This window comes from Bos indicus, chromosome 9, assembly GCF_029378745.1.
Source record: "Bos indicus isolate NIAB-ARS_2022 breed Sahiwal x Tharparkar chromosome 9, NIAB-ARS_B.indTharparkar_mat_pri_1.0, whole genome shotgun sequence".
Lineage (NCBI taxonomy): Eukaryota > Metazoa > Chordata > Mammalia > Artiodactyla > Bovidae > Bos > Bos indicus.
Window position 1 is genome coordinate 73,595,018 of NC_091768.1, and position 16,103 is coordinate 73,611,120.

At 36.6% G+C, this 16,103-nt stretch overlaps 1 protein-coding gene across 19 annotated transcripts in view; it reads right to left on the reverse strand.

Annotated features, from left to right (window-relative positions):
• Positions 1-16,103, reverse strand: part of AHI1 (Abelson helper integration site 1) — a 224,636-nt gene that overhangs the window by 66,295 nt on the left and 142,238 nt on the right. For 18 of the 19 annotated variants that reach the window (XR_011568502.1, XR_011568503.1, XR_011568506.1 and 15 more), the window contains one exon: positions 13,111-13,166. The exons of the other annotated variant lie outside the window; for it this stretch is intronic. Coding sequence is in view for 13 of the 18 variants with exons in the window: in XM_070796218.1 (XP_070652319.1) it covers positions 13,111-13,166 (56 nt within the window). In the remaining 5 variants the exon portion in view is untranslated. The remainder of the gene's footprint in view (positions 1-13,110; positions 13,167-16,103) is intronic. 19 annotated transcript variants of the gene reach the window in all.

The window sequence follows — 16,103 nt, forward strand, 5'->3', positions numbered from 1 at the left end:
TATCCCATAAAATAATAAGTCTGAAATTTTTTTCTAGGTAATTGCTTCATTTTATAGCATGATCGACTCAAGTTTTGGTTTCAGTTATATAATATATTTAAAGCTTCCTTACAGGGATCAAATTTTATATTGATTAAAAGGAAAGTTTCAAGTAATCACTAAATCTTATTTTAATAGACAGGCAAGTAAATGTTTTGCTAAAGGACAAAGCAATGTTATACTGAACCTGCTTTTAAACAGTAATGTCCCCCAAGCAAAATGGCTTTTATTTATAAGACATTTTGTTGATAAATAAAAACTTTAACCACCGCTGCTGCTGCTGCTGCTGCTAAGTCGTGTCAGTCGTGTCCGACTCTGTGCGACCCCATAGACGGCAGCCCACCAGGCTCCCCTGTCCCTGGGATTCTCCAGGCAAGAACACTGGAGTGGGTTGCCATTTCCTTCTCCAATGCATGAAAGTGAAAAGTTAAAGTGAAGTCGCTCAGTCATGTCCAACTCCTAGCGACCCCATGGACTGCAGAGCACCAGGCTCCTCTGTCCATGGTATTTTCCAGACAAGAGTACTAGAGTGGGGTGCCATTGCCTTCTCCAAAAACCTTAACTGACCATAGATAAAGAAAAATTTGCCTTTTTGATTTTGTTTGGTTGGTCAATATTTTTCTAATGTTGTGAATAAAGACAGTTAACAAAGGGCATTACAAAATCTTCTCATGTTACAGAGTTGAGGAGTGACCAGGGCTGAAAAAAATAATCAGGATTCAAAAGAATAGTGAGTAAAAAATAAACTGTTGAAATTCAACAAGGATAAATGGACCACAGCACTTAGGGCTAAACAATAATAGTGGACAGCTGAGAGATTACTGTGAGCTAGACAGTACTGAGCTCAGTACTGTGAACAGCACCACCCACTGAGGTGGGTGCTATTATTACCTCCTTTCAAGAGATGGGCATACTGAGGCACAAACAGGTAGATAATGGGAAGACAGGTTTGACAGTAAATTTTTTAAAATATCAAGAAATTATTTTTAAAATCAATATCAAACACAGTATCCAGATGACAGAAACCCAAAATATCACTCTTTTTCATATCACAACTAGAATATTAAGTTCAGTTCTGGATGCTATTTCTAAAGAATGTGAACAAACTGGATGGATTCAGTATAGATTCAGTAGGATTAAATGGATGGAATTATCTTAAAAAAGAGATGGTCAAGATGAGACAGACAGACCCAAACATCTCAAGAGCCATGTTTATAGAAGAGGAAACTGACTTGTTCTGTAACAATCTAGAAGCAAAGCAAAATCAAGATACTAATCTTTTGTAGTAAAGCACAAAACTTGAGTAATTAACAAAAACACAGAGTTTCTAAAGTAGAAGTAATTTTTGTTTTCTAGGAAAGAATGTATCCACAAGCAAGGGGACTGTTGTTTTTTTTTTTTTTTTTTTTAGTAACCAGTGATACATCCTTCTCATACGTTGAAGCTAAATGGCTAAAGATGTGTAGAGATTAGAAACACTGCAATGCTTTCATCAGAATAGCCCACTATTAGCAGATAGTGCAGTCTCTGGCAAACAACAAGAACTCCAGAGGCTCTTCGGTAACATGTTAACTAAAAAGAAAAAGGATTTCCTGGCTCACTATTTGTGTGACCCTAGGGAAGACACTTATCTTTTCAGTGCCTCAGTTTCCTAATTTATGAAATTGGGATAATAATAAGGGATAATACTTATTGAAGAATTACACAGATGAAAAGAAAGTAAGTATAAAGATGCACTGGCAAGAGTAAGTAGTCAACGCACATATAATTATGATGAACAATCTTGGAGGTTTGGGATCATTATGAACACTAGTAATATAAATAATAGCTAGTGATACCACGTGTGACGCAGTTGACAGTTCTCATATTGTAGCGCTGAACAAGAACGTGGAAAACCTCTCTTTTAGTGGTGTTTACATTTTACTAGGGGAGACAAAATTCCATAATTTTTATAGGCCTTTCTGCTATAAAGCCTTGCATTCTGTAGAATGAGGCTTATGAAAAATGCAGTTGTTTCAGACTACTTAAAATCCATGGAACTTATAACTAGAGTGCTGATAGAAACTAACAATCCTAATCAAAGCATTAAATCAAAGTATTAAACCTCTGCTGGTATCTGCACCCAGCACGACTGTTAAGTCAGGTCCATGAAAAAATTTACTTTCAGTAGAGACCAGTTAATCAAAATTAAAAACCCAATCAGGTTTTAGATTTCTTCATCTCTCAAACAAAACAATTTTTCTGAAATTAAGGGAAATGTTTTTGCAGCTTCTTCATTTGTACTAGCAGCTATTGAAGCTACTAAATCAGCCACTAGCAAAAGGCATTTCAGCTTTTTTTCTAAAATTACTCAGTCTTTCCATTTGGTTATGAGAAAAGCCTGCCTTTGATGGCTGTGAACTTAAACCATGCAGGAAAAAGTCTTCAGCAATCTTATTGACATCGTTCATCTATTTACTAACTGCACGTTGGCTAATTTGTATTACAGAAACACAAACTGCACTTACAGTGACAGTAAGTACTACTCCAAAGAAACAGGTTAGAGGGCGTAGCAAATGTTTTGAGTGGGGCACATTGCCACCTCCCCTTATGGCATTTTACAGAGCTCCTGCCTTCTGGCTCCTGTCTTCCCAGTTTAAGTTCCCGAGGGAACAGACTCCTTTCCAGCACTTGCTCTTTTTGCCCTTTTCAGGAGAAAAAAAAATGACCAAAAATAATTCCTCTGGAGTCAGGTCTCAAGGGAACCATGTGTTCATACTTCTAGACATCTCACTAGCTTAACTAAGAAAGTATTTCAGCTAGAATCTAAAATGGAAAGATTTTCATTTTAGTTTTTTTTTTTTTTTAATGCTTTGGATGTACTGTTTTAGGAGATATATGTACTTTTGAATTATTCTTGATTCATAGTTTTGATGAGCTGATTCCTCAACTTCTACCAGTTTATATAACTGAACATGTTTTTATTGTTGTAAAGACAGGAAAGATAGAGACTGAAAAGAGCCAAATAGATTACTGGGTGCTCTTTCAGTAGAGCCCCAGGCAGCAGGACCAGTGTCCCTTCTTCTCCCTGCTGTACTGCACATACTCTCCAACGCCTGCTGAGTTAAACAGTTATCTCAACACCATATTCTACTGCTTGGCATCATTTCACCAAGCACTGGGCTTACGAAAGTGCAGAGATTTGGTTGGTATTGAAAGGACTTAGGTTTTTGATCTACTAAAGACAACTAACCCATGTCCATTAATTAAGCAGCATGAAATTTCTAGTAGCAATGGTGGTGATGGGCATTTGTCAGTCAATTCAGTAGACACAAGTGAGCTCTCTCTATATATTATAGATATATAGTAAACGGGTGATTCTGAGTCCTGAGAACAGAAAGAATGAGAGAAATGATCAGTGATTATTCAAGTGATGACTATCAGAAATTTGTTTAGTTTTTCTTCTTTAATATGTTTTCTTGGAATAGTAAGAGCAGATAAAAAAGACCCAAAAGTATACCTAAAAGATCAGCTTCTTCAAACATCCTCATTTTACCAACTAGAAAAGTTTTAAGTACTTAGTAAGGCATCACCCAACTCAGTGGACATGAGTTTAAGCAAACTCCAGAAGATACTGAAGGACAGGGACGTCTGGTGTGCTGCAGTCCATGGGGTTGGACATGACTTAGTGACTGAACAAAAACAACAAAGGAATCTTGCTACAGCTGCCCTTACGCTGCTCCTTTGTCAAATGCTAAAATACAGTCTGCATCTTTCTCTCCATTGAGGTTCCTGGATTTTTCCCTTCCTCTGAGAAACGTTTTGAAAGTAATAATGTTGCATAAATACAAAAACTTAACTTTTCATTTTTGAAGAATGTGGAAAAAGAAACATTTACTTCATTGTTCTATATGGGTTTCTTTCATGGCAGCCCTTTGACACAACATTACTTTCTTTTGTGTAAGTCAACAATATACACACAAGGCTATGTTAACTGCTATTGCATTTTCCATCCTCCTCTCAAGACAGGTTTCCTAAACTGCTTCCAGTTCATCATGCTTCCATTCTGCTCCCAATCTCCCAAACATTTCTGACTACCCATGACAGCACAAAAACACCCTCTATTTAGACTCCCCTGGCTTCTGAGATGCTACACAATTCCTGACTTTCTATGTCTCTCTTCTCTGTCTTCCATGGGGCTTTTTCCAACCTTCTGAATATGGACATCCCTGAGGTCTAAGCTAGCTCTTTGCGCTTATTTCTATAGTTTCAGTCTTTATTCATTTAAACTGTATATGCTGACAATCTATAAGAAACGGTGATGAAAGCAGACATGGCCCCTATTTTCAGGAAACTTACATCCATTTGACTGAGGAAGACAAAAAGATAAGTATGAAAATAACTGAACAAAAAATTACAAATTGAGATAAACATTAAGAAGGGAAAAAAAGTGCAATAAAAAAGACTAAGTGGGGAATATCTACTTCAGATAGAGTGATGAAGGAAGATCCTCTGAACGCCTGACATTTACTGGGATCTAAAGAAAAAGCCCATTATGCCAAAGGGTGTGTATATTCCTGGCAGAGAGGCCAAATGTTCAAGGCTGATAGGTGAGTGTGAGAAAGGCTGGCTGTGTTCCAGAAACTCAGAGCAGAGAATGTCATAAGTTGATGCTGAAGAGGTAGGCAGAGACCAAATCATGCAAGGCCCTGTAAGCCCCAGGAAAGGATCTGGGGTTTAACTGTACATGTAAGAGGAAGTTATTGAGGAGTGTTAAAAAGGAGAAGGATAATCCATTCTGACTCTCATTTTAGAAAGTTCACTCTGGCTGCTATGACTTACAGAATGGATGGATAAGGTGCTCACACATTTAGGATTGCCCAAGACAGTCCTAGTTTATATGTTTGTTGTCCTGGTGTGATCTGATCTGATCTGATCTGTCCTGGTGTAACTGGATTTCTGCATTAACTCCCAGAAAAAGCCACAATACGCAATAAATACATACATATGAAAAGAGAAAAAGAAAGGAGGTTGATCAAGACACAGGCAGGCCTTTGAGGCAACATTTATCAGATTTCCTGGCTCTTGGTTTCCATGCTCTAGCTGGGACTCTGGGGTCCTCCCTTGGATTCTTGACCTTAGGGTTGGGACATGGTCTTGTTCTTATTATCTGGCCATCTCCTGTGATGAAATAATATTCAATATCCGTTATACAGAAACATATTGAGTGGAATGTATCTCAACTCATTCATTCCTCACAACGATCCTTGAAGTAGGTATTACCCTCATTTGCAGATAAAGAGATAAAGAATCTTGTCTGAAGTCACATGGAGTAAAAGTGGCCAAAGCAGGACTTTAAGCCAGGACATCTGGTCTGGACTCAGTGTTCTTAAGCCCTCTTCTAAAATTACTCCTCACTGCGAGAGACCTGGACATGTTTAGAGAACTAAAAGTAGCTCAGAGCAGCCAGCGTGAACATGGGGGAAAAGCTGGAAGTAAGTCTAAAAAGGTAGCAAAAGGCTTCAAATCACATGCTACATAGCTTGGCCTTCAACTGGTAGGAGATAGGGTGCACCCCAAGACCTTTAACATATGATGTTTATGCTTGGATATGGGCTTCTCTGATGGCTCAGTGGTAAAGAATCTGCCTGCCAATGCGGGAGACGTGGGTTGGATCCCTGGGTCGGGAAGAAGCCCTGGAGAAGGAAATGGCAACCCGTTCCAATATTCTTGCCTGGACAATCCCATGGACGGGGGGCCTGGCAGACTACAGTCCATGGGGTTACAAAGAGTTGGACACAATTTCTCAACTAAACAACACCACCAATGCCTTGGATAGATAACTCTGTGGAGCACAAACTTAGGAGATGAGTAGAAACAGTCTGGTTTCTGGCCAAGCTTTCTCTAAAGACTGGATATCTGCCTCCTTCCAGGACGAGGCCTTTGGACACCTGTTGTGAAGGGTCTGCTTGTCCCCATCCATGATGATGCGTGGGATTCCCACAACTGAGGCCTGGGCCCTCTCACCATTGGAGCTCCCTTCTGGAGTCCAGAGCTGTGCAGTGCGGCTCTCTCAAGCAGAACAAATGCAGATCTTCAAATTCATCCTCTTTTCTGAGGTCCAAGCCTATATTCTCAGTTCTCTACTGAACATTTCTACTTGTACATGGCCTGTGGTTATGTGAAATTTAACACGTCTAATACAGAATCTATTCTTCTCTAAACATCATCCTGTATCCCTATTTTAAAAAAATCTGTTAACAGCCATCATTCTCTCAGTAACCTGTGTCTGTCTCCTATGTTACCTTTTTTCTTTTGAGTTTCCAATACTGACTCTAGTTTCCAAATATTTCTCGTAAGCATACTTCTATTTCCATTTCCACTGTTCCTTCCTTATTCAGATTCTTAACACCATGGAAAGTGGATTATAATAGCTTCACAGAGCACCTACTTTCTTCTGGTCTCCACTACCTGCAATTTCATGTGTGCTTTTATTTTAATTTTTTAAAAAAACATCACCCCTTGATCATATTATTCTCACCCTCAAATGCCTTACTGTTGCTTATACTGATAAAGTCTCAATTCTTTATCTAATATGCAATGATCTTGATAAATTATGCCCCAATTACCTTTTCTTAATCTATCTCATGTTCTGAAAAGCTCTGCTTCATGCCAACTGTCTCCATCTATAAACTTTGTGTACTTTCCTTTCCTTACTATCTTCAGTCACACTGTTACTCCAGTCTAGAATATCCTACTCCTTTTAAAAATCCCATATTTCCTTTATGATTCAGTTAAGCACCTTCCTACTCTAAATTGCCTTCCCAAACTACTTGAGCCCTGGAAATTCCTATGGCACTCAGATCCCATCCCATATTCCTATACTTGAGTACAAGCTGCCTGGTGACATAACATCTGTACTCATTGCTCTGAACTTATATTCAGTTCATGTGTTGAGGTTTAACTGTTTACAGGCCTTCCTGGTTGCTCAGACAGTAAAGAATTTGCCTGCAGTGCAGGAGGCTCAAGTTCAATCCCTGGGTTGGGAAGATCCCCTAGAGAAGGGAATGGATACCCATTCCAGTATTCTTGCCTGGAGAATTCCATGGACAGAGGAGCCTGGTAGGCTACAGTCCTTGGAACTGCAGAGTTGGACATGACTGAGCAACTAACACTTTCATCTCACTTCACTTTCAAATGAGACCAAGAGCTACTGAGAGACACAAAACATGTTTATACTTTCCTATATTGCTACTTTCCTCATACAACTCTCACAACTACCCAGCACTTGGTATTGTACTGTTCTATGGGTACTGTATACATAATGTTTGTTGATAGTTTAGAAAATAAATTCCTATTATGCCACTGTTGTGTGACAATTCTCCAGGAATACGACACTTTCAGAATTTTAAAACTTTGTCAGGTAGAGGAATTTAGCAAAGTCAAAAAAGATTTGGGGAAAGATCTGATAAAAACAGATGTCAGTAAAGTATGCTAATGGGAAAAATCAACATAAGCTTCATAATTTACAATGTCTGGAAAAAAACATGCAGATACTTAAGAAAAATGTTATAGACAACTCACAAGTGGTCTTTAAAGAAACCTATTTTGGACTTACACTTGAATTTCAATAGAATTGCTCTGAATTGCTACTTTATTGATAAGTGAAAACAGATTCTTTTATGACTTAAGTTATAAAAGCTTACAGTTTATCAGTTCCCTCTCCACCCTGCAATTACCTTCAGGAAGAGATTGGCCATAGGCTCTGTTTTATGAGTTTTATAGGGGCACATTCACCGTAGTTTACATACTATGAATTCCTGGAAAATTCTATAGATTAGAGAAAATAAAGTGCTTCTTTGGATCAAAGACATTTCATTTGAACTCATATATTTATCTATAAACAAGCTGCCTCTAACAGTATGTTAAAATGTGAAAGGCATATTTTATGTAAACATATGTATAAAGTATATTAAGCTAATATGTGATAATGCAATATGTAGCAATCTTGTGAACCCAGAGTGAGATAAACAATGATAATAATCTAACAACAAAAACAACTCAAAATGTTGTAGAGTTAATATCATATAAACCATAATCATATAATGCAAAAGAGGCTCAGAAAAAAGTTTAATTTGCATGTATATTTATCAACAAGTGTACTGTTAAGGGCAAGCAACACTGCAAATATCTCAGGTATATTTTCAGAATAGGAAAATACTCTAAAACACAGTAAAGTTAACCACTGATGAAAAATCATGTAACAAAAGTTTATCAATCAAACCTTTAGAAAACCTAGAGGGAGTTTAACTGCGGAATAAACCAATAGCTTGTTACATTGGTCTTACAACAATGAAGAAAAACGAATCAACATTTAAATTTCCAGTCAAGCTACGATATTTTAATTCTTAATAATTTATGCAACACTTAGATGGCAAAAGTGTTCTATAACTGGTATAATTCTTATGAGACAGCCTGGAGTTTGTTTCAACTCATGGTAGATGTGCAGACTTCTACGAAAACATAAGCTGTAATTTTGTAAACGGACAAAAAAATCCCTCTGTTAAAAGAAAAGTGGTTCTCATTAATGGAGGTTGTGAGATCACTGAATAAAATTTAAAAAAAGAAATAGTATTAGCATTACATGTTTGGAATGTATAAACAGAAGTTTTGGGCTTCCCTGGTGGCTCAGACAGTAAAGAATCTGCCTGCAATGCATGAGACCTGGGCTTGATCCCTAGGTAGGGAAGATCACCTGGAGAAGATCCTCCAGTATTCTTGCCTGGAGAATCTCATGGACAGAGAAGCCTGGCGGGCTACAGTCCATGGGGTCGCAAAGAGTTGGACACCACTGAATGACTAGACTAACACTTTCACTTCTCAGTAGAAACTTTACAAAAATGATTGACTACAATAGGCCATACTGATGTTATTTGAATTTTATCTTACCTGTTTTCACTGGAAGAGATTCAAAAACAGTTTTCCTCAAATCACTACAAATTCTTTATATGTTCAACATGGTTTACCATGTTTTAATTCCACCAGAAAATAGGAAAAGCTATGGGAATTGCTGTGCATATGACTGTACATTAAGGGGCAGGTAGGTTTTAACCATGTTTCTTGTGTAATAACTTACAATAAGAAAAGACCAAACATGTGGGTGGAAGACTTCTTTAAGCTAGTTGCTATTTCTCTTTGGTTTGCAAATAAGTCCTTTATTTAAAGTAACTATGGGACTCAAGCCTATGCTGATTTAACTATTAACTAACTTTTACACCTGCCTTTCAGGGTTCGGACAATGACCTCTGATTAATCTGAGTTTGATATTATCCTTAACTTGCTATAGGCTACAAGCAGGTGCAGCAACTAGCTCTTAAAGTGGCATGATCTAATTATTTCCACATAAACTAATATTAGGGTTTCCCAGGTGGCTAGGTAGTAAAGAATCTGCCTGCCAATGCAGGAGGCTCGGGTTTGAGCTGGGATCGGGAAGATGTGGAGAAGGGAATGGTAACCCATTCCAGTATTCTTGCCTAGGAAAGCCCATGGACAGAGGAATCTAACAGGGCTCCAGTCCACGGGGTTGCAAAAGAGTTGGACATGACTTGGCGACTAAACAACAACAACAATCTTAATATTATGATTGTATCATGTCTTATTTGCTTTTCCTATAATAGTAACATACCTGAGTGAATACCATTCAGGCCACAAATCAGTGAAAAGAAAGCCACATGTTTATGCATCAAATCTGAGCTAAGATATTCAGTATAAAGAAAATACAAGAAAATCTGTAGTATGTGAACAGGCAAAACAGACTACCTATACAAAGGGATAACTATTATTTACTGTCTCTCCTAAGCTACTAAATGACAGAAGGCATCTTAAGATGATCAGTTTCCAAGTGTTTTGAAGGGAAAAGGACTAAAACCCCTGGCAAGCTGTCTTGTGCAAAGACAAATGAGAGATATTTTAAAATATGCAGATTGAGGTAATATAACTTCCAATTTATATTTCTTGAAAAAAAAATAACTTGAAAATATACTCCTGGATATGAAAAAAATGCAGAACTGTGAATGCAAAAAAAAAAAAATGTAGTGATTATAGTCAGTGAAGAAGAGAGGTTTGATTCTTCTTGGTGGACAAGGTCATGCCATTAGGGGACATTCTGTTTTACTTTGTATCAAAGACACCTGCAAACACAGATACGGTATTATGCGTGTCAAAAAGAAAAAAAAATCTAAGTAAATTAAAATTCATGTAATAAGTGGAAAAAAGGAAACGAGTAAATTGAGAAAGAATATAGAACCAAGGGACAAAAGGGGTTTTATTCTTAGGCTAATCTATATTCACTTAATATAGGTGCATCCCACTTATAGTGCATCCCACTATAAGGCTACAGGATCAACCTGGTTACAGGTTCTCTGTAACCATATATTTACAGAAAGGTTCATTCCAACTTGAAACATTAAGAAACATTTTTCTCCTTCATGGAGGCCTGAGAAAGTCTTGTTTCCTTCCCCTGCTGAATAGTCATACCTAGCATCTAGCACCCTCTTAGATCCCAGCCATTTCATGGTAGTACTTGGATGAAGAGAAAATGTAGAGAGGTTGGCTAGAAACGGGTGGCTAGATATGAGACCAAGGGTCATTCAGAGCCTCAGCCATTCTGAAATCCTAGCCCACTCCCCCTTTACTTTTTCCCCCAGGCACAAGGAGTATCTCTCCTTTTCAGCCAGTACTGGCTAAAAAGTTTTAACTTATATGTATCACGTTTTGTTAAATTTTTAGACAGACTTTTTCTTATTTCTTTTATCTCTAAATATTTTCTTCTCTTAAACTCTTTAGGGAAAATAATGGCACACTGATACAAAGGATGGAAATTAGGTAAAATTATATTTCTATGAAAATTAGACTTTACCTACCCTTGGGCCCAGAAGAGACTGGGTAATGAACAGAGTTGTGATTCTGTTTAGCAGTTATGGAGAAAGGGCCAAGGGTAACTTTGGTAAGGCAGCAAGCTGCGGAACTGAGGGCAAGAGGAGAAAGCTTAATTTGCCAAAGAGAGACAGAAGGAGAAGAGCTCAGAAAGAGATGTCAGAAAGGAAGACTGGCTCAAATCGAACCTGGAGAATTAATGAGTGTTTGGAGAGTGTATAAACGAAGTATTTTCAAACTTATTGACTACACAGAATATATATATTATTAATATATTAGGAGCCACCATTTAATAATCCAACTGGGTGAACATAACCAAAGACCAACAATATCTAAACCATTATGCATTCGATTTTGTTCCTAATTCACTGGTGTCATTTTGAGATTAGGGCGTTACTGCAAATGGTACTATCATTATTTCTCAGGATTTCATGAGTATTTGGTTCTATTATCATTTAATTAACATGGGAATCTGCCATCGGCCTACAGGGTGAGACAAAAACACCTTCCAGGTTGCACTTTTCTGAGTTCCAAAATGTACAAAACACCCAGAAATGTAAGCAAGGTGCTGCAGAACAGCCTACAGGAATAAAATAAATTTCAAAAGTATATAACCAAATGAGTAGATTATTCAAATAGCTTAAAATAGTAATTTTCTATAATTACTAGCCTTCCTTTTTTTTTTAAGTCCATGACCCATTTTAATCTTTAAGTTCAAACAACAGACCATGTCCTAAATATGCCAGCATCACAGTAGGTACTGGCTACTTTCACAATGTTCATTCCTCATTGTTCATCCCATACAGACCAGTATACTCTGGGTCTAGTTTTATTAAATGGTCTTCAGTTTGGTAGAATCAGCTGTGGTGTCAGCACCTCTCATCTCAGACTGATGATGTATCTAGAAATATGGCTAAAACACCATTTTCTTATTCCCAATATTTTAAATGCAAAGGGCAAAAGTAGCATTATTTGATACAATGATTTGGTGACTCTAGTTCTTGCTGCCACCATCTTTTTTTGCCTACTGTGAGCCCTTCTCAACCCATTTCCTTGCTCCTACTGGAGAAGGGGGTTTTGAGTACTTTGCTGCTATAGCCTTCTATTTTTAATATTAATGAATAAAATTTACATAATATAATGGCTACTCTTTTAGCATACTCACTAAAGGATAAGTACACTATGCTCATGTACTTTTCATGATTATGCTGATGATTAATTCCTCAAACACCAGTCTTTTCTGAAGCCCCGCACATTAAGTTACCAAACATGCTGAATCAATTATATGGATTTATTACAAACAGAAAATGGAATCAATTTGTCTGTGAGAAAAATATTGATTATCAATAAAATTCAAATACAGCTTAATACTTTCTTATTTTCTTAAAAATGGTATTTTACTGAAGCTTTCCTCACAATAGGAAATGCTGAATTGTATGGAGTACTTGAAAGATTTATTATATAGAAAGGATAAGAAACAATAATATGTTTAGTAAGAGATATACTCTAGCCTATTTTATATGAATCTTTGAAGTGGGGAACCAGCAACTGAAGTATATTTCATACATACAAATACTATGTACAGAGATTAAAAGGGAAATTTAATTGTCTTCCTTCAATACTATCTTCTATAATTATTTTTAATATAGTAAATAGACACCATAATTATTAAACGTCTAGTTGTCTGGTCATAATAGAAGAGGGGTAAAAGATTAGATTTCACTTCTATAGTAATAAAGCATAGTAATCTATAAGAGAAATGAAGCATAATGGCCTACTTTCATTATTACAAAACATTCACTCTAAAAATCATGATGCTAGTGCACAAAATAACGCTCATTTTCACAAGGTTGTAAATCAATTTGCATAAAGATGTTAAGTACTTTACCAAAAGTATAAAGCTTCTTAAATTAAAAACCATTCTATTCATAACACTAATAGAAATAAGTACTTATAAAATGGATAGAGCATCTTACTTTCCTGTATCTTAGCAAAAATTGGTAGTGTTTCTTCATTAAGGTTAATTTTTAAAGAGATATAACTCTTGGCAAAAGGTAGGTTATAAGAGTTTTCTACAATGACATTTTGTGTCACTACAACCAGTATCATTTTGTGCCTTCTTAACAGTTTTAGCAATGTAGAAACAGACTGCCTTACCGTTGGTGCTGTATCTACATGGTGGTTACAAGGCTTTCTTTCTATGCTCATAATCCCTGTGAAATGAAAAGACTGTGAATATTTGCTTATTATACCTAAACATTTTATTTTAAAAACATTTGTGTCAGCAAGACATAACTCCTACAGCTTACAAGGAAAAAAACCTCATTTGGATGGCAGAATCCTTTAAAGTGGCATCATGAATTCTCTGGTCAGAAACAGCTGGAGAGTTTAGTTAACTAAGAGACCTGACTTAAAGTGAGCAAAGCCAACTTCCCCATTCAGCTGTCACACAGCAAGAGCACAAGATGTGTCCTTACTCTGATCTCAGCTCAAAAATTATACCATTATCTTCCTCTGCTGCATTTCTTAGATCAAAGTTTTGCTTCTGTCTTGAGGTCATCAAGTTTTCATAGAGAAATATGAAAAGTCTATGAAAAGAATCACTTTCTTATTTTCTCAAAAAGAATAAATAAATCTATTCAAATTTCCCTTTGATCATCTGACTTCCTACTATGATAGTCAGCTATTTATTCAATCACCACAGAGGTACTTGAAGAAAAAAGTTCCCTTCATTCTCTCCTTTAAAATGACAATATAGACTGCTAACCTTGAGCAAAATCATTTTACCATGCACAGATTTATCTTTTTGTTCCCACTGTCCTCTACTACCTTCCTTTGTAATAAACATCTTCTAAGGATGTAACACACTGCATCTCATCTGTAAAGATACTGGTTCAAAGTCAAGGTCAAGTTTGAAATGAACACAGGTGTGGCTCTCATTTACTTTTCAATCTCTGTCAGTCAGCAAACCAACATGTGAGGAGTTTAATAGTTTGTTTAAATAATGCTAAAAGCTGTCATGCAGAGCAGGTGAGAAGTGAGAATTGCAAAGTACTGTCAATAGCAAATAGCACAATTCCTAGCTGAAACAAAACACTAGATACTCTCATCTGTAGGCCTTTAACTCATTTTTCTTAAAGGACAATAAATAAGTGAGATGAACACAAAGAAATCGCTTTTGGTCACTTCTGCAAGAATATCTTCAAAATGAACAAAGTGATTTAAACATGATTTAAAAAATAATTTGTTTCACTTAAAAAATATTCTTAATATCTACTGTTAGCCAGTGAAGTATAAACTACTATACTCTCTTTATTCACTCAACTAATATTTATTACAGTTTTAAGTGGCTATTTGGAACTCAGTGATAAAAGATAAATCCTAACAGGGAGCTCAGCTCGGTGCTCTGTGATGACCTAGAGGGGCAGAATGGGAGGGTGGGAGCAAGGGGATATATGTACACATATGGCTGATTCAAGATGTTGTATAGCAGAAACTAACATGACATTGTAAACCAATTATGTTCCAATTTTTAAAAAACCATATAAAAATAAAAAAGATAAGATTATAAAGGATAAATTATGATTTCTGACCTTAAGAGTCTAGTAAAACAGGTGTCCTTCTTTGAAGAAATACTAGATAGCAAATTAACAGCTCTGTCTTAAATGTATTAATAACTGTGTCTTTAAAGTAATTTTGATGGAAAGACATTTTTATTTATAGATAACACTGGCCTTGAAAAAACAATTTAAAAACCCAAGTAAAACATATTTGAAAATATTCAAATAATGTTGACTCTTACTGCAGACTTTAATGACACTGAAGTATACAGAACTAATGGTGAAATCCTCATCTCTCCAGCCCCCACATTCTCACAATCCCCTCTAGCTGCAACCACTAAGAACAGTCTGGCACGACACTCTGGCTTTTAAATGAGAGTGGTCATACCACAGGGTTCAGCAATTAGCAACATCTTACATATGTGTTTTCACTACTATAATCTGACTGCCATAAAACTGGCCTCGGCTGATTACTGATTTTAAACTTCTTATCCAATTAGAAAGTAGTTTCAAAGTGATGTAAAAAATAAAAAAACCAAAACCCCCTAAAATCTACATCCTTAGCTTATAAAAGTACAAAGAAAAAAATGCATATTTTACAGTTTCAACTTCAGGATAAGAATGTGTTGAAAACTAGAATTTTAAAATGGATTATGTATAGACATAAGCTTAGTTTTCAATTTAGATTGCCTACAAAAATTATATCATTTGGAAATAAATCATACATGTTTGTTCAAGCTTTCAACAGAGAATATACAGAAAGGAATAAGCTTAAGGAAAAACAATCCCAAATAGTTTGCTATTTTAAGTAAATTTTACCTAAAATGTCTATATTTATATTTTATTTCACTTTCATCTGGTCATACATTCCAGATGTTTCTGTGAAAGTATTTCTTGGATGGAATCAACATTTAAATTAGCAGACCTTGGATAAAGTACATTGCTCTCCACAATGTGACTGGGCTTCATCAAGCCAGCTGAAGGCCTGAAGAAAGACTACTTTCACTAGGGTGTGTCTAAGCATGTCTTTGTTATAATTAATCTTTTTGGGGACTTGATAAGCCCTTTAATCTGCAGAATCTTATCATTCCTCTGCTCTGGGAAACTTTATTTAATTCTTCACCTCATTTTATTTTTACCTTCTTAATTTTTATTTTTTGAAAATCGTTCCACTTAATCTTCTAGCATCTTCTTTTTCACTTTGTTTAACGCTTTTAAAATCTGAAATCATGTTTAATTCCTTTCCAGAGGCCTACAGAGACTCAGGCACAAGGAACGGTACAACCTGGACATATCTCAGAGGATGAAGTTTATTTTCTGGGATCTCAGAGCCCATGGATCAGGCAGGGGGGTGGGATGGAAGGACTGCATCCTCTTTGGTGCTGAGCAAAGACCTGTGCACAGAAAACAGGCCTCTTCTCAAGATGTGGGCAGAAAATGGGATCTCCAGAGTTCACTGAGGTCTTTCAGCCAGCAGAAGCTATAAATCCTCTGTTGTTGTTCTGTCATTAAGTTGTGCCTGACTCTGTGACCCCACGGACTGCAGCACCCCAGGCTTCCCTATCCTTCATTATCTTCTGGAGATTGCTC